At 43.4% G+C, this 25,251-nt stretch overlaps 1 protein-coding gene across 2 annotated transcripts in view; it reads right to left on the bottom strand.

The window, feature by feature from the left end:
* The window catches only part of MCTP2 (multiple C2 and transmembrane domain containing 2), a 177,013-nt gene that overhangs the window by 70,852 nt on the left and 80,910 nt on the right, over positions 1–25,251 (bottom strand). For both annotated transcript variants that reach the window (XM_063142442.1, XM_063142443.1), the window contains 6 exons: positions 24,472–24,658; positions 22,294–22,387; positions 20,552–20,654; positions 17,988–18,090; positions 4,976–5,077; positions 3,030–3,104 (listed from right to left, as the gene is read on the bottom strand). In XM_063142442.1, the coding sequence (XP_062998512.1) occupies positions 3,030–3,104; positions 4,976–5,077; positions 17,988–18,090; positions 20,552–20,654; positions 22,294–22,387; positions 24,472–24,658 (664 nt within the window). The remainder of the gene's footprint in view (positions 1–3,029; positions 3,105–4,975; positions 5,078–17,987; positions 18,091–20,551; positions 20,655–22,293; positions 22,388–24,471; positions 24,659–25,251) is intronic.

The raw sequence follows: 25,251 nt of genomic DNA on the forward strand, positions 1-25,251 counted from the left end.
AAAACGTGGAGGCAGTGACAGACTTTGTACTTCTGGGCGCAAAGATTACTGCAGACGCTGACTGCAGCCAGGAAATCAGAAGATGTTTACTTCTTGGGAGGAGAGCAATGACAAATCTCGATAAAATAGTTAAGAGCAGAGACACCACACTGACAACAAAGATCCGCATAGTTAAAGCAATGGTATTCCCCGTAGTAACCTATGGCTGCGAGAGCTGGACCATAAGGAAAGCTGAGCGAAGGAAGATAGATGCTTTTGAACTGTGGTGTTGGAGGAAAATTCTGAGAGTGCCTCGGACTGCAAGAAGATCAAACCAGTCCATACTCCAGGAAATAAAGCCAAACTGCTCACTTGAGGGAATGGAATTAAAGGCAAAACTGAAGTACTTTGGCCACATAATGAGAAGACAGGATACCCTGGAGAAGAGGCTGATGCTAGGGAAAGTGGAAGGCAAAAGGAAGAGGGGCCGACCAAGGGCAAGATGGATGGATGATATTCTGGAGGTGACAGACTTGACCTTGGGGGAGCTGGGGGTGGCAACGGCCGACAGAAAGCTCTGGCGTGGGCTGGTCCATGAAGTCACGAAGAGTCGGAAACAACTGAACGAATAAACAATAATATATATATATATATATATATATATATATATGTATGTATATATACACACACACACACATACATACATACATACATACAAGGGAACCTACAGACGAAGGGGCAGGAAATGGAGGGGAGGTAAAACAAGGATAGAACCTATGACTATTTCAATGGGGCATATTTCGACTTAATCAAATAGATGTTCTAAAGGTTTCATGGAAAAAGTAGGTGCAAGGCCTCCTGCTGCTCCCAGGGAATTTAATGGGTTAGTTCAGTGGTTCCCAATTAGCTAAGTACTGCGGACCCCTTGTTTTTCAAATGCCAAGCCATGGACCCCCTACTTTTGAAAATTTTGTTATCTCTATGGTAGTTACCTGTGCGAAGCAATTTTTTGGAGAAAATAAGGGGTAGCCCCTAATAAGCAAAGAATTTTAGGTATACTAAAAAACAGACCATAAAATTTATGATATTACCACACAAAAATGATAATGATTTAGTTAGGAATATAAAGATGAATTTAATTTTACTAACGTCTAGTTTACAATTGAACAAATTATGACATGTCTAGCAGCTAATAAACCTAAATGTGTTGGGAGAAATCTTGCCTCTTTTTGTCCCGAACAATCCCTTCCACATCCAGTTCAATATTTGCTATTTTTAATCTCAAATCTGGATCAACACTGAGCTGATTTCTATGCTTGTTCTTCATATAACAAAATGTCAAAAATGTGTGTTCACAAAGATATGTGGAACAAAAGGGAACTAGATGTTTCAAAGCTTTTTCACCTAACTTCTTATAATCAGGAAAAACCTTCACCCAGAATTGGTCCAGTCTATATTCTTTGAAAAATGGTTTCAATGAACCATCACAAGTCACGTCAACAAGTGCATCTCACTCTTCCGCAGATAGAGCTGTTGTTGTTGTACATCACCACATTCAAAAGGATTCCTTATCCATGAGTTTTCAGGATTATGTGCAGGGAAGCAATCTCTGAAGCTATTTGATAAATCATCCAGGTGCTTTTGCACATGACGTCACCGTCGAAGCAAACGGAGCGCGGGAGACAGTGTATTTTCTTTTATTAAAATGTGGACCTTGCAGAGCTAATATGTGAATGGTGCCACGGACCCCCTGGGTGGGTTATGCGGACCCCCTGGGGCCCATGGACCACCAATTGGGAACCACTGGGTTAGTTATTTCCATTTTTATTCTACCTTGGAGAGAGCAAAGTGTCCTTGTTTTCACTAGTCCTTGTCTAGTGAAAATAAAGGAGTTCCAGGGACAGGGAGGGAGAGAACATGCCAAGCATTTCTTCCAACCCTGCCTGTCTTAGGAATCTCAAAAGCCTCCAAGTTCAGGGGCTTCCAAGCAGCAAGGGCAAAGTCCATCAGATCTCAGAGCAACAGACATGGTTCTCCCATCCCATCCTTTGAATCTTAAAACATCCCTGTGAATCAAGGTTAAGAAAGAGAGAGAGAGAGAGAGATGAACGCCAATTTGGTTGGCTTTAAAAGGACGGGTTGCATAAATTCCTGGAGGACAAGGCTATCAATGGCTAATAGTCCTGATGGCTATGTGCTACCTGAAGAATCAGAGGCAGTAAGCCAATATGCACCAGCTGCTGGGGAACATGGGTGAGATGGTGCTTTTGCACCATGTCCTGCTTGTGGGTTCCTGGCTGACAGCTGATTGGCCAACTGTGTGACCAGAGTGCTGGACTAGACAAACCCTTGGTCTGATCCAGCAGGGCTCTTCATGGTAGAGTGGGCACTCAAACCTTAGTCTCCCTCATGCTGACACTTTAACCACTACACCAGCCTTCTCCAAACTGATGCCCTCTGGATGTTTTGGACTTCAACTCCCATCCGCTCCAGCTAGCATGGCCAGTGGTCAGGAATGTTGGGAATTGCAGTCCAAAACATCTGGAGAGAATATGCAACTAAGAATGCTAATCCTCAGAACACAATGGATGTAACGCCAAACCATGGTTTGATATTAACTGAACAACCTTCAGGGACTTTGTGGCTCCCTCTCTCTTTAGGCACACCCATTCCGTCCTGTGCTTCCTCTTTCACAGAAAACCATAGTTTGGTATTACACCTGAACTGGGTAAACTATGGAAACATGCAAGAGAAAGATGGAGGGATAGGATCATAGAATCATAGAATAGCAGAGTTGGAAGGGGCCTAGAGGCCATCGAGTCCAATCCCCTACATCACAACCATGGGGTTGTGATGTAACGCACAACCCCATGGCTCATTCTGGTACCACTAAACTATGGTTTGGCATTCCACCCAAATCAAGCCAATGAGTTTCCATTTTTGCCCCTCTCCCTCTGTTCAACAGCAATGCCTCCAAGCTCTGTATTTCCAAACTACTGTTGCCTGCATACACAACGACACAGGGAACACCAGCCCAGAGACCAACATACCTTCTTCGAAAACTTGCGGTCGTCTTCCAGAAACCTCCTCCCACGTGGTGAAAAGGTTCTGATACTTGCTTTTACCTGAGAAAGAATATAAAACAACCACATATTAGCATTTATTATGCCTAGGAGCTCTGTCTTGGTTAGGTTTTATAGGCATTTTTTCCTTAACGATGAAAACCTAAATACGGGACATCCCCCAGCCAATATAGTTCTAGCCACTGCAGTCCAGCAATGAATTGTTACAGCAGTTGGCAAACTTCAGCTGGTACAAATCAGGGCAGCAAGATTGTTAACAGGGACTTGCCAATGAGACCACATTGTGCCAGCACTTTTCCAGCTTCACTGGCTGCCAATCCAGGTCCGGGCTTGATCCAAAGTGCTGGTATTAACATTCAAAGCCCTAATAGTGTAATTATAGGATACTTTTAGTATGCTTTTAGGATGTTTTTTAACAGTGTATACTATGTTTTTAATCAGTATTTTATGCTTGCTGTTGTTCTCTGCCTCGATCCAATTGGAGAGGCGGGTAAGAAATATATTATTATCATCATCATCATCATCATCATCATCATCATCATCATCATCATCTTGGGGCCAGGCTATCTGAAGGAATACCTCCTCTGATACATATCTGTCCAGACCCCTAAGATCATTTTCAGGGGTCCTTCTCCATGAACCCCTGCCAAAGGAAGTGAGGCAGGTGGCTACCCGGAGGAGGGCCTTCTCTGCTGTGGAATGAGCTCTCTAGAAAGGTTCACCTAAGGTAACTCTTTACGATGCCAGGTGAAGACATTTTTATTTTCCCCAGAATTTTAACAGTTTACCGTCTTAGTCTTTTAACTCTGCTGTTTTAAATCTGCTTTTTAAATCTGCATAAATCTCTGCATTGGTGCTCAGTATTAGCTTGATTGTGTTTTTATAATGCACTTTTATATTGTGGTTTGTTTTATACCTTGAATTGTACTTGATGGTTTTAATTTTTGTGAACCACCCAGAGAGCTTTGGCTAGTGGGAGGTATAGAAATGCAATAAATAAAATAAAATAACCATGGGTTATTAAGTTCTTCTTCTATGGGACAATCTAGTGAAAAGGCCTCACATTCTCAAAAGGCCAGTGTGGACATCATGAGAAACCATGGTCAACTGTGATGCAGTGAGACACAGGCTCGGTTCAGACAACACGTTAGTCAACGCAGTGTGAAAACTCAACTCAATGGTTGAGTTTTTGGCAGGTATTCCCCACACAACACGTTCTAACTCCACCATTGTGTGACGGTGGGCTACCGTGGAGTTGAGTAAAATCCATTGTGTTGTTTGATTGACAGTTCCTCTGCCCTCTCTCCTCCCCAGGTCTTCCTGATGGTATCCCATCAGCTATCGCTAAAAAAAATAAATCCCAGCGGCTCTCCTAGAGGGAACTCTCTCCTTTTGCTGCTCTTGCCAAGGAACCCTGAAGCCAGTGGGAAAAGTCAACGCAATGCAGTGGAAAACTCCACGGAGCCCTCAACACAATACGCAACACAACAGTTGTGCAGGAACTCCTCTGCACAGCATGGACATTCAGTGTGGAGTGTTTTCCAAAAAACACCGTGGGGTGGAGTTTTTCTGCCAGACAACACACTTCTCAACGGTGGTGTAAAAACTCCACCATGGAGTTCTAAAACCACTATTGAGAAACGTGTTCTGAGCCATAGTGAGCCTTGGGCACATGTGTTCCCCCTTCCCTCCTTTCCTATAGCGGAGCTGCAAGGAAGAGCTCAGAAGCTTTCACTCCTATTTTTGATTCATCACAGTTCAACTTTACATCTGAACGATAAACTAACCTTAACTATGCAGGTGTGGGGTGTACACACGCACACCAGAGAGACACACACACACCAGCTGCATAACCCATGGTTTTGTGCTATTTCACTGTCTTGACCCTATTCCTCTGAAGACTGTTGACTTACGGGATTAAACAGGACTTCTAGCTCCAAATGGATCACACCTTTCGAAGGGAGCTCCAGGTCTTTATTCTTTAGTGTGTAGCAACTTCGCTGCCCATTTCTGATCTGTAATAATAATTTTAAAAAGAATGGGAAAAAGAGCTTCAATAAAATATCATTGCATGCTCCACGCTTCTCAGAGCAGCACTGGTAGTTCTGAACTACCCGGGTCCAATACTCTGGAGATACACAGTGCTTTTTTGCTTTCTGTACAAAGCATACAAGCAGAGCAGCAGTAGAGACAAACAGGCATATTCACAAGTAGCAGCAGATGCCCTAAGAAGACTGTGACGACACCGACCTTATACAGAAGGCCTTGCCTAGCACACCCTTCTCAAGCCAAGCGCTACCTCTTGGAAAGCCTGAGGAAAGGGTAAAAACAACACAACCTATCCCCTATACATGAGGGGACAAGGTAAAGGGTTTTGGCAAATAGGTTCTATTACTGAGGTACGGAACAGCAGGTGTATTGTTAGATGCTTTTACACTGTGTAATACAGCAGGTAATCACTCTGAGCAGACGCGTGGTTTGTGGTAACAGAACACAAAGTAAAGTTTATTGAAATTTAAGAAACCTTTAGTATTTCAATTTAAATCAAACCTGCATCTTTTTATTATCAAAATAACAATCTCAAGCCCCTTAAAATTCTCACTCCTCACACCAAACACTCTCATGAAGCACAAGCTCGACTAAGGGCCTTGCTAGACCTGCTGGGATAAGCCGGCAGGGAGGCGAGGCGACGGCGCGCTAACATTAGCGCGCGCCGCCCTGCCTCTTAGACGGCCGACGCGCAGGGACTGAGGAAGCCCTGCAGCGTCGGCCATTTTTTTTGGTTGTTAAAGGGGCCACGTGCGGCCCAAAGACTCCGGAGAAGGTAAGCCGGTTTTTTTACTTAAACCCCCCCCCATCCAGTCCTGATCCGTTCCCATGCCTCCTGCCTACTCTTTCCCCTCCCTCCCTCTCCCTCCGTGTGTCCCGTGTCGCCCGTCCTCCCTCTCCCTCCGTGTGTCCCGTGTCGCCCGTCCTCCCTCTCCCTCCGTGTGTCCTGTGTCACCCGTCCTCCCTCTCCCTCCGTGTGTCCCGTGTTGCCCGTCCTCCCTCTCCCCCCTGGGATCCGCCCGGCCCGATGGGCACAGCGCTGAGCGCTGTGCCCAGTCCGTGGCTTTTTGCGGCTACTCGCAAGAAGCGAGTAGCCGCAAAAAACCACGGCCCTTGCTAGACGTTCTGCAGCCCCGGCCTCAGGCCGGGGCTGCAGAAAAGGTGCACCATAAGTGACTTCGCTTATGGCGCGTTAGAGGAGGCTTCAGTGCGGCCTGGGCCCGGATTCCCCTGTGCGTCATCTGGACGCACAGCAGGGAAACCGGGTCTCAAAGCGCGCTAAGGCCTCGTCTAGCAAAGCCCTAAAACTCCTACTCAAACTGAAGAAACAACCACCTAAAACTAACTTCACAATCCCGTCAGCCAACCTATTTATACTCCTCCCTCCCACTCTCTCACCGCATCACTAGCCACACCCACTCAGTCAAACATTCCGCACTCACTAGACATATAAATTCAGACATACCTAAGGGACAGAAAGGTGGGTATCGCCACAAACTCCCTGTACTACAACATGCTCCACCTTCACCCGGTTCACAGATCTCCAAGAATTCTGTGTGTCTGTCTCCAAATATCAAACAGAAGAATGCCCTTCTTTTTAAATACACACCCCAGCCTGCTGAGAAATGACCTCAGACCACACCCCGCTGTTGGTAGATTCCTAAGGATGAGAGCAAACCCCTCATTTCTATTCTGTAATTATTCAGGTCAACTCCTGCTGAATTCTATTTGATTATCCAGATTTTGGAAGGGCAGCATGCAATTCTGTGCATGTATCATTCATGGATTTCATAGAAGCATAGAGTGTGAAGGGATCTTGGTGGTCATCTCTGCTAATCCCCGGCTCAATGCAGGAATCTTGCAGCTACAGCCTCTCTGACAGATGGCCATCCAGCCTCTGGTTAAATACCTTCCACGAAGGAGAGCCCACATCTTCATGAGACTCTGTTACACAGCTGAACAGCTTTTAATGTGAGGTCAGCCTTCCTCAACCTAGAAACCTCTAGACGTGTTGGCCTACAACTTTGCGTATGCTGGCTGAGGATGCTGGGAGTTGTAGGCCAACACATCTGGAAAACACAAGGCTGGAGAGGGCTGTGTTCAGATGTTTCTCCCAATGCTTCCCTGCAATTTGCATCCATTGGTTCTAGTCCTGCCCTCTGGTACAACATCTCTGGAGCAATGAATGGAGCAACACCATACCTAAAAAAAAAATATAGATGTGGAAAAAGTGCAGAAAAAGTCAACTAAAATGATCAAGGGGCTGGGGCGTCTCTCCAACGAGGGAAGGTTACAGCTGGGATTGTTTAGCTTGGAAAAAAGAGGCAATGTGGATAGTGGAAGTATCCAGATTGGGAGACATTTTTCTCCCTCCCTCATAATACCATATTTCTTCGATTGTAAGATGCCATTGATTGTAAGATGCACACTAATTTCAGCACCACCAACAGAAAAAAAACACACCCTAAGACACACCCACAATTCTAAGACGCACCCCATTTTTAGAGAAGTTTATATGGGGGAAAAAGTGCATCTTAGAATCGAAGAAATAGGGTAATAGGACACAGGGTCATCCATGAAGCTGATTGGTGAGAGATCCAGGACAGATAAAAGGAAGGATTTCTTCACACAACACAGTTAAACTATGGAATTTGCTACCACAAAACATAGTGATGGTAGGTTGGATAAATGCCTGGAGGAGGAGGAGGAGGAGGAGGAGGAGGAGGAGGAGGAGGAGGAGGCCATCAACGGCTACTAGACTTGATGGTTATGTCCTACCTCCAGTATCAGAGACAGTAAGCATATATATACCAGTTGCTGGGGAACATGGGTGGGAGGGTGCTGCTGCTGGTTCTTGTCTTGCTTGTGGGTCCCTGGTCGACAGCTGGTTGGCCACTGTGTGAACGGAGTGCTGGACCGGATGGAACCTTGGTTTCATCCTGCAGGGCTCTTCTGATGTTCTTAGTATATCAGGAATATCAGGAATTGGGCACATCCAACTAAAGGCTGAATTGGTAGAATCTCTCTATCAAGATTCTAGCACCACATTCTGCTGCAGGCGTAAAGCAGGGCTCAGGGCTTGTGCCAGAACTCCAATAGAATTTCTAATGCCCTAAGCGGCAAATTTGGCTATGGGGGGGGGGGAAATCAGATTAAAAATAGCAGGGTCCAGCTTCAATTCATCGATGCTAGCCTTTATTGTAGCAAATCTGAAATACACCCAACACTGCCAGAAAGCAAAACATGCCCTGGAATCCCAACAGCCAACAGGAAATCATTAGCTCCCGCTATTTACAATTTTAAACAGCTCTTTTCCTTCCAAGTAGCAGAGGGTGGGGGAAAACAAGCTTTCCCAAATAACCCATGAAGCAAAATTACTACCAAATATCATGGTAAAAATGGAACTTTTTTTTCCCTTATGTAGAATCAGGAAAATCATAATTGGAAATAGATATACAAAATAAAACACACAAAATGAAAATGTTGTGGTTTTTTCCAGTCATTTCTGAAAATAGCTTTCTGCCTAGAACTTAAAATGCTCATAATTTGTCTGTTGGCCCTGTTGTGTTAGATGTCTATTTATAATATTTTTTTAAAAAAGGTAAAGAAATAATTTCGGAAACCAATTTGGCTCATCAAAAAAAGTGCCCTCTGTTTTAAAAAATGACAGCAAAACACACTCATTATGCACACTAGGAAAAGTATTGATTAAACATTTGGCTCTTCGCCCTACACCCCACTACTTTTTTTCCCTTTTTTTTTTAGGATGAAGACCAGCTAAATTCAAAACAGCAGAAACATAAAAGATGACATTTATCAAAAAACAACAACAACACCTCCTTTGGGGAACGAAACATTAACGATTAAAAGATAATGGAGGACATTGGAGGGCATGAAATTGCAGCCATATTTAATGTGCTTGTTGCAGCAGCAGCAGCATTCACATTTACCATAACCCACAGTTCAGGGAATGCAAGAAACGGAGCCATGTTTACTCATGGCTGCCTTTCCAGGCCTACACAGTTTCACCAGAAACTACAGGAGAAAATCCGACATGTCCAGTTTCTTAGCAAGCAGGGAGCACTGCGGTTGTTGGGGGTTTTGCGATATCTATTTCATTTACAATCATAGAAGTTGAAAAGTGGGGTGGGGGACTAGCAAACATGAAAGTAGCACCAGTCCTCCCAAAAGCCAAGAGAAATGCATGAGAATAGAAGACTGCTAAAACAGGACGTTTATTTAAATGTAATTAATCTGCTAAAACAGCAGATGATCAACTCAAATCCATCCATCGGCAGACAGCTCTAGCTAGCTTTTACACTAGTAAATACATATTTAACGGATTTGAAGTATTTAATTCTCAGATTCACACACAATTCCTCTGGAACAGTTTTCTAGTTTAGCTCATTTCGATTGGATGGATGGAGTATGGGTCAGTCACTAAAGGTTAAATCAGATTTGGTACAGTTTCACTCACAAGATGATGCACACCTAAGCAAGTATTTATTGCATTTTCAAAGGAAGCTGCCTTATACCAAGTCAAAATTAAGGATGGGCGAACAAGCAATGTTAGAGATCAGGAGACTTCTCTGAACTTCAGTAGACTTCTCTGAACCCAGCTCCTGTTCATATTTGTGGTTGCTGTTCGCTCTGCATGAATGGGAAACCAGTGCAAATCTCCCCAAATATGTGCATAGACTAAAGTGGGGCTGATTCAATCTACTGAGGAAATTTACGTAAATTTAGAAACTTGTACAAATTTGGAAATCTGCGCAAGTCAAACAGGGAATTGGGAACAAGATGGATTTTGAGTATGCATTTGACAATTTGCAAAAAAATAATAATATGGTGGACATGTGTTCATGCTCTTATTTGGGACTACAAACAGGGCATGTGTGCATGTTCTACAAGCAAGAAATGAAATTCTCATATATCCCTAGTCAGAATGTTTGTTCATCTTACCCAGTATGATGTATTCCAAGTGGTAATGGGAATCCAGAGTCCCAGTCAAAGGTCTTTCCCCTGATCTACTACCTGATCCTATTTTTAACTGGAGATGTCATGTGTGATCCAGTCCCTCCCAATGAGAGACACATGTAATCACGATGGGACACCCTACTGATCCATGCGTCTGGGGTCTGTGATTGACTACTGCTCCCAGCTGGGTACACACTAAAACACAGTTCAAATCTCTCTCAGCTATAAAAGATGGACTTTGGCAATTCTCTCTCCCTCTCTCTCATCTTCATGCAAATATTTTATATCTCACCCTTCTTCACAAAAACCCACGGTGGCACCTCTGCCCCCTCTGAACAACAACATTAAGCAACCTTAAAAGGTTGCCATAAGGATGACAGAAACAATGTATATCGAGCTCTTTTGAATATACGAAAAGACAAATATCACTGCTATGGAGATTTCCAAGCTGAACCAAATGTCAGTCTAACCGTCCCCAGAGGATGTCACATCTCATCCAACGGCATGCCAGATTTCTCGAGGACTAATGGATGTATTTGCTGAACCATTTGTACAGAACATTCCAGGTAAAATGGACGTGAGGGAGTAGAGCACCGCTACGGATAGCCAATGCTAAATCTATTAAGGAGAGACTCTACTGACCACTTGAGAATTTTAATGAAACAGTCAACGTCGGAGATTGATAAAGTCCAGGACACCATGGAGACAGGGCTCTTATACAGTGAAGGTTGGCTTGCCATGGCTCTTCTCTGAAAGAGAAATGTTTTGGCGACTTCTCCCCCCCCCCACCCCCCACCCCCGTTCCATTCACTTAAGAGCGCTTCAGATGCATGCTTGGCTCCAGTGCAGATTCAGTGTCTGCTACGGCTGACACAACACAACACGGTTCAGCAAAATCCTAGTCTATCAAGTGTTCCCTGGAGCACAAGGAAGGGCCATCGCGGCACAGATAGTCTTCCATGTTGATCTTTGAGCAGAAATTCATTATTCAAGGGAAGGGTAACAATGTTACCCCTAAAACACACACACACACACACACACACACACACACTACATGCACATCATGTCCGGTGCTATTTCCCACTCTTAAAGTATATAAACTTCTCCTGTTGACCTACAAAGCTTTTCACTGTCTAGCTCCTTCCTATCTCTCCTCTCTCATCTCACACTATTGCCCCACTCGTGCTCTTCGCTCCTCTGATGCCATGTTTCTCACCTGCCCAAGGGTCTCTACTTCCCTTGCTCGGCTTCCTCCATTTTCTTCTGCTGCCCCTTATGCCTGGAATGCTCTTCCAGAACATTTGAGAACTACAAGTTCAATCGCAGCTTTTAAAGCTCAGCTAAAAACCTTTCTTTTTCCTAAAGCTTTTAAAACTTGATTTTGCTCTGACTTTATACTGTTAGTTTTACCCTACCCTGTGCCTGTTTGGTGCATTCTCTTCCCCTCCTTATTGTTTTATTACGATTTTATTAGAATGTAAGCCTATGCGGCAGGGTCTTGCTATTTACTGTTTTACTCTGTACAGCACCATGTACATTGATGGTGCTATATAAATAAATAAATAATAATAATAATAATAATTGGTCCATGGGGGGAAAGAATTCAAAATCCACAGTTGAGCAACACACATCTATTAGGACCAGCCCAAACGTCACAAAATAATGAGCAGATTTTCATTCATGTATTTTGTTATTAAATTTATTGGATGCCTTTCTCTAAAAAAAAAAAAAGAATCAAAGCATCTTACAACAGGGGTAAAAACACACACACACACAAATTAAAAACACCAAGGTCCAGGAAAGCAACTAAATTAAGAGGCCCCATCATATGCTGTCAGATGCTTGGGAGTAGAGCTTTAACTTGACACTGAACAGATGATAAAGTTTGCAGCACATCAGCCTTACTGGGGAGATCATTCCACTGTCAGGGAGCCACCACTGAGAAGGCCCTCTCCCTAGCTGCCACCCTCTGAATCTCCCTTGGAGGAAGCACTCATAGGAGGGCTTGAGATTTATTTATTTATTTATTACATTTCTATACCGCCCAATAGCCGGAGCTCTCTGGGCGGTTCACAAAAATTAAAAACATTCAAAGTATAAAACAACAGTATGAAACCATACTATAAAATACAATATAAAAGCTCAACCAGATAAAAACAGCAGCAATGCAAAATTACAAATTTAAAACACCAAGTCAACATTTATTTATAGACTGCTAAAATGCTGGGAGAATAAAAAGGTCTTCACCTGGCGTCTAAAAGCATATAATGTAGGTGCCCAGAGATGTCGATTGCAGGGTAAGGGTAGTTTCATACAGGGGCAGACACGCCATGCAAGGCCTTATAGATCAAAGTCTGTAACTCTATAAGCTGTACTATATAGGGTGAAGGAAAATCCATAGCCCCAAAGCCTGGAGGTAAATGTTTGATGATATGGATGGCCAATGGTATCCATGGCTGTCCATTCTCCAAAAATGAACACAGGTTCTGAACAATTCAACGTCTTTGCAGGTGAGCCAGGATTTATGAAATTGGCTTTGCCTACTACTACTAGCTTCACAGATGTAGCGTTGGGATGCTACGAGGATCAGAGGGTGCCAGGGAGGGGGATTTCTAAGGAGCCTTCAGGAGGCAATAATCTTTCATTTTTCCAGAAATCACGCAAGACAGTTCTGCGACACAATTTACATATGAAGCTGCCTTAGATTGTTTCGGGACACCAGTTCATCCAGCCCAGTTTGTACTCTTTGGGGCAGCTGCTCTCAGATTTTTCCCAACCATGCTATCCAAAATTGTTTGAGCTGGAGATGCCAGCAATTGAACCTGAGACCCTTGGCATGCACAGCAAGTGCTCTTTCACAGAGCTATGGATGTGAAAATTCCACCTCAAACCTCGTTCCATCGTAGGTTCACTTCCGATTGAGAGCATGGTATGTCTCTTTTCTTTTTGCACAAAAATTGTGATGCCGGTTTTTCCAAAGGTACAAATCAATTGTGGGCTTTTTTAAAAAAAAATGGCCGCATTCTTCTCCCACTGATTAATGCATGCTTGTATGCTCAAATGCATTTTTGGGGTGGGGGTTGGGGGGGGTGTCCAGGAATCACATCATAAGCTTGGAAGTGCACAGACTCCAACTGCCGATGTTGTTCAAATTTGTGTTCAGTTTGAGAGATGCAAACTGGGAAAATCCAGATCAAAAACGAATTGAAATGCATTTCTCATACACCCCTGCACTGAGCTACATCCCATCCTTTGCATACAGAACATAAATCTCTGCATTGCTACTCGGTTTTATCCTGGTTGTGCTTTTATATTGTACTCCTACATTGTGTTTTTGCATTGTGGTTGCTTTATACCTTGAATTGCACTTGATGGTTTTCATTTCTGTGACCCACCCTTCAGCTATTGGCCAGTATAGAAATCCAATCCAATCCAATCCAATCCATCAATGAAATGTCTCTGAGTTTCCCTTTTCCTGACAACATAAGCAAGCCTTTTAGTACAATTTGTTAGGACTAGTGCTGTGCCAAAAATTTAGGCCAATCCATTTTCAGCATTTCATGTGGTGAGGGGGACATGAAAACTCGGGTGAAAGAGGTGAGAATTTTGGAGAATTTACTCTTTGGGGAGGGGGGACAGGGTTTCTGCAAACCTTTTTTTAATGTTGCCAGTTCTTGAGGGGGTCTTCTTTCTTTCTTTGTATTCTTTTTAAAACAAAACACAAAACAAAAACACGCCTGGCATTTTCAGGCGCCCAGGTGTTCTTCCTGAATGGTTACTGGAGAGGGAGAGGTCACATGATCTCCAACAGTCATTCATTAAGAATTGCTGGGCTCTTCCAAATGCCAAGGAAAGGTGGTGGTGGGGAGGTGATTCTGTTTTTTTAAAAATAGGAACAAGCCCCATCAGCAATCTGCTACACCTAAAAAATGTATGTGGAAACCCTGTCCCTCTCCCCAAGAAGAAAATTCTCTGAATCCTCCCCCCTCCCGCAAAAGAGGCAGAAAAAACAATGCCTCTTTTGCAAGGAGAAAGTTCCCAAAAATAGGGTGTAGGATGTGGGTGCTCTGCAGACCACCAACTGCACTCAGACCATCCCTGAGATAAGCTGAAAAGGTTCCACCTATGACCTGAACCCCCTGAGCAGCTCTTTAAGGAGCTTTTGCCTCAAGAATCTCACTTTCCTTCTTTACCTTCTCCTTCCCAATAAAGTGGGGTTTAGGCTGTAGACGTGGGGTGACTTGACATTTAACACAATAGTTTGCTAGCATATTAAAGCAACCAAATTACAATGGAAGTATTTAGTCATTAGAACTGAGTGATCCAAAGGCATTAAAAGAAAATAAAAGTTGCAAAATGCAAGTTCCTTTACCCTAGCTGCATTTAGACTTTTCAAAACTGCTTCTTCCTCACGTTCGTGTCTTTTTCCGGCTCTCTCTGGCTGGCTGGCTCTCTCCCCACTTCCCAGAAAACAGAAAGTACTGTTTCAACCTTGAAGAAATGAAACTTAACAGGAGAAATGAAACTACTCCTCTCAGGGATACACCCTCCCAACAGAAAACCCCCAGGCCTCTAAGGCCTGACGTTATTACCTGGCCTTTGTAGGCCTCAAACTTCACATAAGTGTTGTCTGTTCTTAACACTTTGGACAAAAAAGCCAGACAGAATGGAGTTTGGACGTCCCTTAGACTCCACACACAGTTCTCCTCCCTCCCGCTGCCTGTTCTGCCTGCCTTGTTATGCAAATCCTGAGGGACACTCGACAAATGTCTATAAAATCAAGAGGAGAGGAAAAAAATCAGAACCTAACATCTTCTCACTGTCAGCCCACACAGCCGGCTGCCTCGCACATAGACCATTTGGCAGGCACTAGCTCTCCAGGAGCCCAGCTGCTCACACCACTCCCGTCCAGTAACATCAGGGATACGAGGACTCGGGGAGAAATTAACAGAGTCATCAAAAATTGAATAAAAGATGTTAAGGAGTTGTTCCTTCCCTGTAAACATCAAACGGTTCGTCGCACGATGCAAGCTCGGATAGCCATTCAAAAAAAGGGGGGAAATGAGCCAGCATTGAATGGCTCTTAGAAAGGGGGTCAAACGCAGACTAAGAAGTCAAGGATGTTGTGAAGAGGAACCTTATGAACAGCGGAAAGTGTGGCACCATTTAAAGCATCCTGCATTCATGGCTGGAAGACCACCACCCTTTCAAACAAACAATCAAACAAACAAAAAACTAAAATCCCGATTCGTTTCAGTCACTTGTTAAGTGTACTTGATGTCTCTCTCAACGATGATAATCAAAATGTATCTGTTTAACTACCTTATTCAGCTTATTTATTTATAGCATCGCTAGACCGCTCTACATCTAAAAAAATAAATACATCCCGGCAGAAGCCACCCCACAAAAAAATAACGAGCAAGCTTTACATTTGCAGATTACTTACAATCTAACAAGGTGAATCATAAAAGTCTTCTTAAAGGCCAGAGCAACTAAAAATCAAGGGGCAAAATGTCCTTCACTGCTTGGAAGCCCCCAAATTTAGAGGCTTCCAAGAGTCCTACCCTTGCTGGGCTTGAGCCAGAAGGGATAGAGGAGCAGTGGAGGTGATAATGCCTTTTTTTTCTTTTCTTTTTTTTTTTGCTAGATGGGTTTTTGGCCCATCTAACGAGGACACTTTGGTGGGGGAGGGAAGGAGGCTGGAGGAGACTCAGAAGAAATCATATCACGGCCTTTGTGCTTTCCTCCACTCCCTGCCTCCTGGAACACCCTCTTTTCCCCTTCTTGGAGTTCATTAGCTGGCACAATTCTCTCTGTACAAGCTGTGAGGAGGTGGAGGAGGGGGCGGATCTCCGACTTCCCTTTCTGAGGTCCAAGTGCTGTCTCCAACCTCGGAGGGGAAAGTCCAAGCTATGTTTGCCCAAGGAACGTAGGATTGCACTCTGAATCTAACTTTCACTGAGAATAACACTTCGTACATCCAATAAGATGAACAACTAACAAAAGCTTATTCTGTAATAAATCTATTACTCTTTGAGGTGACGAAATACTCTTTGTTTTTTCAAAAATCAGGAGAAGCAGCCTAAACTAAGAGGGAACGGTGACTGAGTAACACATTCTTCTTTCTATCATCTGCTAATGAACAGATTTGCAAATTTTTGCAACACCGTAACACCTGAAACCTGTTTACCAGAGGCAACAGAAGGATGAGTCTGCAGATCAGAAGCAACATTGGTTCTAATATTGTGGAAATATCTCTTAAGAATATAAGAACATCAAAGGTGCCCTGCTAGATCAGACCAAGGGTCCATCTAGTCCAGCACTCTGTTCACACAATGACCAACTAGCTCTCAACCAGGGAACAATAAAGCAAGACACGGTGCAACAGCATCCTCCCAACCATGTTCCCCAGCAATTGGTGCACACAGGCTTACTGCCTCAGATACTCGAGGTAGAACACAACTATAAGGGCTAGTGGCCATAGATTGCCTTCTCATCCAGGAATTTCTCCAACCCCCTTTCAAAGCCATCCAAAAGGGTGGCCATCACTACATCTTGTGGTAATGAATTCCATAGTTTAGCTATGCATTGTGTGAAGAAGTACTTCCTTTTATTTGTCCTGAATCTCCCACCAATCATCTTCATGGGATGACCCCAGGTTCTAGTATTTTGAGAAAGGGAGAAAAATATCTAACTATCCACATTCTCCACACTGTGCATACTTTTGTACACCTCTATCGTGTCTCCCCTTAGCCTCCTTTTTCCAAGCTAAATAAACAATCTTGTTGGAAGGCCAAGCTTAGAAGAATGAAAAAAGGGATTCACCCTTAAAGATGGCCTAAAATAATTTTATATATAGATAGATGATAGATAGAATGATAGATAGATAGATAGATAGATAGATAGATAGATAGATAGATAGATAGGAAGCACCCACACCAGATTCAGTACAAGCATATTTTTTGCTCTCCGGAGCTGAGCTGTGGGAGGTGGACAGACAGTTCTGAAAAATCTACTATGGAAGGCACCAACTGGCTAGTGCCTGACACATCACTGGCACCTCTACTACAGCCCCAGTTCACAGGAGCAGCTTTACAATTGTATTATAAACTTGCAACGTGTTCCCCCCTCCCTTGAACAATGTGCAAACTAACATATAACCAGATAAAAGTACACATGGAACGTGAGCATTCTTAAAAAAAATCAGGAAGACCACCTCACAGCAAAACTGAAGAACACTTTGTGAATTCTTTTTAAATATTATGTCTGCCTAGTCCAATAAATTGGCAAAAACAGCCACCTAAATAAATACTGAAACTACGTAGAAGAGAAAATATTAAAATTACCCTGTTTCCCCGAAAATAAGACAGTGTTTTATATTAATTTTTGCTCCCAAAGATGCGCTAGGTCTTATTTTCAGGAGATGTCTTATTTTTCCATGAAGAAGAATACGGTACACATTTATTGTTGAACAAAAAAAAAGGTCTTATTTTCGGGGGGACGCCTTATATTATAGCAAGAGGCAAAACTGGAAGTAGGTCTTATTTTCGGGGGATGTCTTACTTTCGGGGAAACAGGATTTGTTATTATCCCCCTAGAATTTGGAAAGAAAGAGAGTACGCAAGAGAAAAAAAACCAACAAGAAAGGACAGATACCAAAATATTGTGTTCCAAAATGAAATCCGGCTACAGCACTGATGAACCAAAATCGTATCAATGGTTTTGTCTCTGTCTCAATTAATCACAGCACTTGAAAGGACCATCATAAAGACCGATTGAAACCTATAACACAAGAGTTATTGTTCTTTCTGTCCAAGTTGCTATAAGAGGAAAGCGATACAGCAGCCGTTGAAACTATCAAAGCTGGAGAAATACACGGAGCAAACAATAACAACTTACAGACAGCAAAGGGATGGCAACTTTCCCAAGGAAATCAGGAGGTTTATCTCCATCTTCGTCGAACACTGTCACTTCCAGAACATCATGGATGTCTTTAACGGGGCTGGAAAGAGAGTCATAGTGAGATAACTGAGGAGTACGTACTCATTCCGTCTGTTACACAAAGAGCTGTCAGTACACATTCCACAACGAAACCCGGTTCACTTTAGAGTAGTGATGTCAGAGAAATCTGTAATGGATTCAAATAAGTTTGGATTTCTGTTAATCAAACCTTTTCAGAGCCACACAGATTCTGCAGACTTGCAGACCATTTTTTCCCTGGGGGGGGGGGGATTTCCCCTAATTTGCATTATCTCTAATTCACATTAACTAACAAAGCTGAATCCCAATAGGACAGAGAGCCTGTGGGTTGGTGGTTCCCCATTCCAGGAATTGGGGTGTTTGCTTGTTCTGGATGGGGTTGCACTCCCTCTGAAGGAGCAGGTCCATCATTTCGGGGGCTGCTCTTGTATCCATCTTTGTCCCTGGAGGCCTAGGTAGTCCAGAGCACCCATTACATCTTCAGTTACCCCTGTTCCTGGATAGGGATAGCCCAGCCACAGTCATTCATGCACTGGTAACCTCACAATTAGACTACTGTAATGTGCTTTATGTGGGGCTACCCATGTGTGTGGTTCAGAAGCTGCAGCTTGCACAGAGTGTAGCAGCCAGGGTGCTCACTGGGACACCTGGTTATGCTCACATAGCCTGTGTTAAAAGAACTGCACTGGCTGCTGTTAGCTACTGAGCCACCTACAAGCTTATGCTATGATCCTATAAAGCCCTAAACAACTTGGGACCAGGATACCTAGCAGACCGCCTTCCCTTATATACACCCAGACAACTGTTATAATCTTCAGAAGAGGCCTCGGCTGGTCATTCCAAAATGAATGGAACGTCGCCATGAAGGACCTCGACGGCAGGCCTCCTTTGTAGCGGCACCCACCCTCTGGGAAACCCTCCCTTATGGAGTTCAGGAGGCAGAAAACGTAACTTCCTTTAAATGCCTCCTGAAGATATATCTTTTCACACAGGCTTCCCTGGACCTTGGTTTTACACATTATTTTTAACTTTTAAAGTTTTCAATTTCAATCTGACGTGTATTTTAGGGTTTTAACTGTGAACTGTCCAGAGATGGGGCAGTACAAAAATGCATTAAATAAATAAATAAAGCACATATGCACAAGGGCACATTAGTGCTGATCTAAATTAGCGCAAGTAGAATGGAATTCTGGTTTAATTTTTTTTAAAATTCCACCAAAGTGCAGATGATGGAATGAAAGATGCCCAGCAATTCACAAAACACGTATGTAACAGATTTCACAAAATCCGTACATCCCAACTTCAGAGCAGGGATGGCAACTTGTAGCCCTCCAGATGTTTTGGCCTGCAACTCTGATGAGACCCAGCCAGCATAACCAATGGTGAGGGATGAGAGCCAATGTGATGTAGTGGCTAAAGTCTTGGACTGGGAGTCAGGAGATCCAGGTTCTAGTCCCCACTCAGCCATGGAAGCTCACTGGGTGACTTTGGGACAGTCACAGACTCTCAGTCCAACCTACCTCACAGGGTAATTGTTGTGAGGATAGAAATGGAAAGAAGGAGGATTGTGTATGCCACCCTGGGTTCCTTGCAGGAAGAAAGGTGGGGTATAAATGCAATAATTAATAAATAAATCAATAATGTTGGTTGTAAGCCAAACACCCTACTTTAGAGTGATAAACTTTCATATAATTGTATTTCCCCGGATCCAAACCAACCCTGCTTTTAGCAAGCTTTCATCTTATGCAGGTTCGTGGGCCCAAGTTATGGGGAAACATCTTGGATATAAGAGTATTAAGACAATTCACCATCATGAGGACAAGCACAAGAGCTCAAACACTGGATGGTCTGCATGCCATAAATCTACAGCAGCTTCAGAAGACAAGGAACATCATTAGGAGAGAGAGAAAATGCTTGAGATTTGGAGGGAAATCAATTCTGTGCCCAATACTACATATGTAAAGTGCCTGCCTGCACTTTAAGTTCAGAAAGAGAGGCCTTTCTCATTTTCTCACCAGTGAGAGCAGTTAGGTGGGTGTCCACACGGGAGAGGGCCTTCTCTGTGGTGGCCTCAAACCTCTGGAACAAACTCCCATCGGAGGTCCACCATGCACCATCTTTGCAAGCTCTTAAAACGGCCTTATAAAAAGGCTGCTGGTTTCATTGTTGGTCTCATTGTTTTAATAGCTATGTTGTTGTGATCATGTTTTTATTGCTTTTATTATTTTAACTGCTTTTATGTATTTTATTTTTGTAAGCTGCCTTGCAAGGCTTCTGTTTTAAACGGTTTAAATAAATACAGTAAATAAATAAATTGTATTTATTTATTTATTATTATTTTTAGAAACCTGCCTACAAGTATCCCTCCTTCCTTTGAAGACTCGGTACCTTGTCGAGAAGGCTACTTTCTGTTGACCTATTTCACAAAGGTGTTTGTAATTCCTAATGCGAACGTCATGCATTCCAGTGGCAAATCCACTTACAAAGTGAAGACCTGGTTCCACTCTGGATTGAGATTTTTGTAAACGGTGTAACTCTGAAGTCTGCCATTCCCTAGCTCCAGTACACAGAAAGGATCACTTTTCCCTGAAAAGGAAACAAAACAGAACGAAAACAATAACAAGCAGGTATATATGATGCTTTTCAAGTATATGATCATTGAAGAAAAACTGGCCAATGCTTCAGTCATCTGCCAGGTGACGCTTGTTTCAAACCTCCTACAGCCTTGTGAGAAATGCAGTGTTGCTTGAGCTGCAAGAGGCACATGCAAGAAAATCTTTCAGCATCGGCAAAATTCTGCTCGGCTATGAGAGGGCAAGTGGGCCATGGCTCTGCTGCAGGCAAAGCAGCCATTTCTCCACCGTGCCTGGGTCCAGCTCCAGCTGAGAGCCCCCTCCCTCCTGCTACCAACTGTCTCTGCAGAGGCCACCAGCGAGGGAGGAAGCAGCAGCCAGACACCTCTCCACCGTGCCTGGGTCCAGCTCCAGCTGAGAGCCCCCTCCCTCCTGCTACCAACTGTCGCTGCAGAGGCCACCAGTGAGGGAGGAAGCAGCAGCCAGGCACCTCTCCACCGTGCCTGGGTCCAGCTCCAGCTGAGAGCCCCCTCCCTCCTGCTGTCACCTGTAACTGCTAAACTTTCCAACTAAGATTGTAGTGCCTGAATTTGCTTTCCTTTCCCCCCTCCTCCTCCTCCCTCCCAATCCCCTTTCCTTTTGTGTCATGTCTTTTAGATTGTAAGCCTGTGGGCAGGGACTGTCAAGAAATACTTTTGTAAGCCGCCCTGAGAGCCTTTTTTGGCTGAATGGCGGCATAAAAATCCTTAAATAAATAAATAATAATAAATAAATTTCCAAATCACGCCTCCATTCCATGCAAAGTGTATCCTTGCTTGCGATGTTCATTTACCCGCATAGCAAGTTAAATCAAATCTTCGGCATTTTCCTAACAGCAGCAGCGAAAATAATCATCAGGGTTTGAGAAGGGTGAATCTGTCAAACCCAATGGCGCTTGGGCTCTTACGTTTGCAATGTTAAGGCCGTTCCATCCTGATTCTGTATCACATTGCATTTTTTTTTAGTTCAACAAAAAAATCTGAATGCATATATTATTATTATTTTAAAAAAAAGGAAGCTGCATTTTGTATGCATTTGTCCTCAAATGCACGCATTTCCGCATGCATTTCTGCATGCACTTCCTCACGTGTCCCTCGTTAGGATATTGTTTCCTTATGTCGCGGAGGGAAGAAGGTAATTCTTTTGTGGGGAAATACCATGATCATTGCCACTGCACGGGGCATCTCTGAGTAGGGTTAGTTGTTGTTATTGTTTTTAAGACTCTGGAATGTGTCACTAATACCAAGCACAATTTTTTTAAACAAGGTAGAGAAAGATGCATAAAAGAGAATGTCTTTGTTTTAAAATATAGCCTACTTTTGTCAAATTGTGGAATGACCAATTTCAGGATGTGCTATTTTCTCTATATACGTAATATGGAATGGTCCATTTAGGGTTAGTTAACTGAATGTCTATGCATCTTATTAGGCTATACCCAATATGCACTATTTACATTCGCCACTTTTATATATGCATTCTCTCTGCTATTTGTTTACTTTTCCACATTATATAAAGAAAATAGCACAAATCGAGTCCCATTCCAATTCATTTCAGCTCTTGGTTGCTGAATGTACTGAAAAAAGAGTCACATTTAGAGAAGCAATATTTCATACCTGAAAAATCTGCAGCTAATAGATCGACAGCTTTTAAAAGTTTGACTTGCAAGAATCCAATGTCCTTCATGTTGTGGAGTGAATTCCTTATACACTGCAAATTAAACCATTATTAGAAAGAAGAAGAAAATATTGTTAAAACATTTCTTTGATTTTTCACATTGATAGTCTGGCTTTCAAGAATGGTTTACTTTTGGACATTACCAGATAGTGTCTACCACCAGCTTTTCCTAGACTGCACCTCTGTACAGAGTGAAGAGAAGAGAGCCTGAATATTTGAATATTCCCCCAGATATAATATGTTGTTGCTATTATGATAATATCCCTGCATAAAAACATAGCATGACAGAACATAGGAAGTCCATGCTGGATCAAACTGAGGGTCCACCTAGTCCAGCACTCTGTTCACACAGTGGCCAACCAGCTGTCAACCAGGGACCAACAAAGCAGGACATGGTGCAACAGCACTCTCCCACCCATGTTCCCCAGCAACTGGTGCATACAGGCTTACTGCCTCAGATACTGGAGGTAGCACACCACCATTAGGGCTAGTAGCCACTGATAGCCTTCTCCTCCAAGAATTTCTCCAACCCCCTTTTAAAGCCATCTAGATTGGTGGCCATCACTACATCTTGTGGTAGTGAGTTCCATAATTTAACTGTGTGCTGTGTGAAGAAGTCCTTCCTCATATTTGTCCTGAATCTCCCACCGATCAGCTTCATGGGATGACCCCAGGTTCTAGTATTTTGGGAGAGGGAGAAAAATGTCTCCCTATCCACATTCTCCATACCATGCATAATTTTGTACACCTCTATCATGTCTCCTCTTGTTGTTTATTCGTTCAGTCGCTTCTGACTCTTCGTGACTTCATGGACCAGCCCACGCCAGAGCTTTCTGTCGGCCATCCCAGTTGTTGTAACCTTCCCTCATAGGGGAGATGTTCCAGCCCCTTAATCATTTGATTTGCCATTTCCTGCACCTTTACCAGCAATTATATATTTAGTTGTGGTGTCTAGAACTGTACACAGTATCCTAAATGTGGTTGTACCATAGATTTGTATAAGGGCAATATGACACTGGCAGTTTTATTCTCAAATCCTTTTCTTATGATGCCTAACATGGAGTTTGCCTTCTTTACAGCTGCTGCACACTGGGCTGACATTTTCATCGAGTTGTCCACCACAACCCCAAGAATTCTTTCTTGTTCAGTCAGCACCAGCTCTGATCCCATCAGGTTATACTTGAAGTTGGCTTTTTTTGCCCCAACATGCATCACCTTATATTTGCTTACATTGAACCGCATCTGCCATTTGGATGCCCACTCTCCCAGCTTGGAGAGATCCCTTTGGAGCTCTTCACAATCCCTTTGTGTTTTAACAACCTTAAATAACTTGGTTTCATTGCCAAACTTGGCCACTTCACTGCTCACTCCCAATTCTAGATCGTTTATGAACAAGTTGAAAAGAATTGGTCCCAATCCCAATCCCTGTGGGACCCCACTATTTACTTCCCTCCATCGAGAGAATTGACCATTTAATACAGGGAGAGGACTAGGCTGTATCTTCTTTCTGGCATGCTCAATTTCTACATGCCTGGAACTCTTTTCCCCATGGGGGAGTATTTCAATCTGCAATGCCCTACCAACATTCTCCCAATCTGAGTAGGCAACTCCAGATGTTCTTGGATGGCAACACCCACAACCCAACCATTGGCTATGCTGGCTAAAGTCAATGCAACTTGCAGCCTAACAACATAAGGAGGGCTATAATTTGTCTAGCCCTCTTCTAATGCTTAAGCAAACTTAACGTAACAGCAAAAAGACACCCAGGAAGAACAAAATAGGGTTGATACAAATTTGAGGGCAAGTCAGAGAATGATCTGCCTATTTGTCCCTCCCACTCAATAATATGAAAAGGAAATTACTATTTTAAGAACCATCAAATGCAAACCAACCATCAGGATGGAGGCTAAATGTGCGGACAATTGATCCATCACACCAGCCATAATATTTAGTGTGTCATTTATCCCCAACCTTCTCCACCGTGCCTGATTAACAGACAGGCAATTAGAATCTGGGCTTTGACATATTTTTCTGGGCTCTGACATATTTTGTCTGTACTGCTTCCTGCATCCCCATCCCTGATTTTCCTTAAGGAAAAGAAAAGCACCCGAACTCACATAGCGCTGGGAAATCTTTTTCTTCTCACTGGGGTCTCCCAGTGGACAAAGGCACAAATCTGAGATTGAAACCCCCGAGCAGGGGGCAACAGAGATCACCATCAATAGGGACCCCGGCTGTCTTTCCAGTGGCAATTCCAAATAGTTTGCTTGTTTGCCAGGGAGTGCACCAATGTCAACTTTACACCTAAAACCAAAAGAAGCAAAAGGGGACCAGTGTTAATATGTGACAGCAGTTTCAAACCAATATGCAAGTGGTCTCTTGCTACCAATTGTTCATATCCTACGTACAATGTTCAAAGTGTTTTACATTCTTTAAAGTGAACTAGGTAAAAGAACCTAAGAAGAGCCCTGATGGATCAGACCAAGGGGTCAACCAGTTATCCATGGGAAGCCCATAAACTGCCCCTGATATTGGAGGTAATATATAGCTATCTGGGATGGACTCCTAGTCTGTCCCCCACCCCCTGACCCAGTCGGGCACGCGTGGTACAACTGCCTAGCCTGTGCTTTGACTGCCCACGCAGCCTGACGAGCACCCAGCAACTGTCTGCCCTCATCCGGAACCTCTATTTTATGCAAGAATGGAGGCTCAAGAAATTACATATTTTCCCCGTTGAGTAAATGGCGTCCGTAAAGGCCCCATTTACGCAATAGGGAAATGCGCAATTTCCCCTGTTGTGTAAATGGGGCCTTCACGGATGCCATTTATGCAACAGGCAACATATGTAATTTCCGGAGCCTCCATTGTTGCACATAACGGAGGCTCCGGACGAGGGC

The sequence above is a fragment of the Elgaria multicarinata genome, chromosome 16 (genome assembly GCF_023053635.1).
Source record: "Elgaria multicarinata webbii isolate HBS135686 ecotype San Diego chromosome 16, rElgMul1.1.pri, whole genome shotgun sequence".
NCBI classification, from domain to species: Eukaryota; Metazoa; Chordata; class Lepidosauria; order Squamata; family Anguidae; genus Elgaria; species Elgaria multicarinata.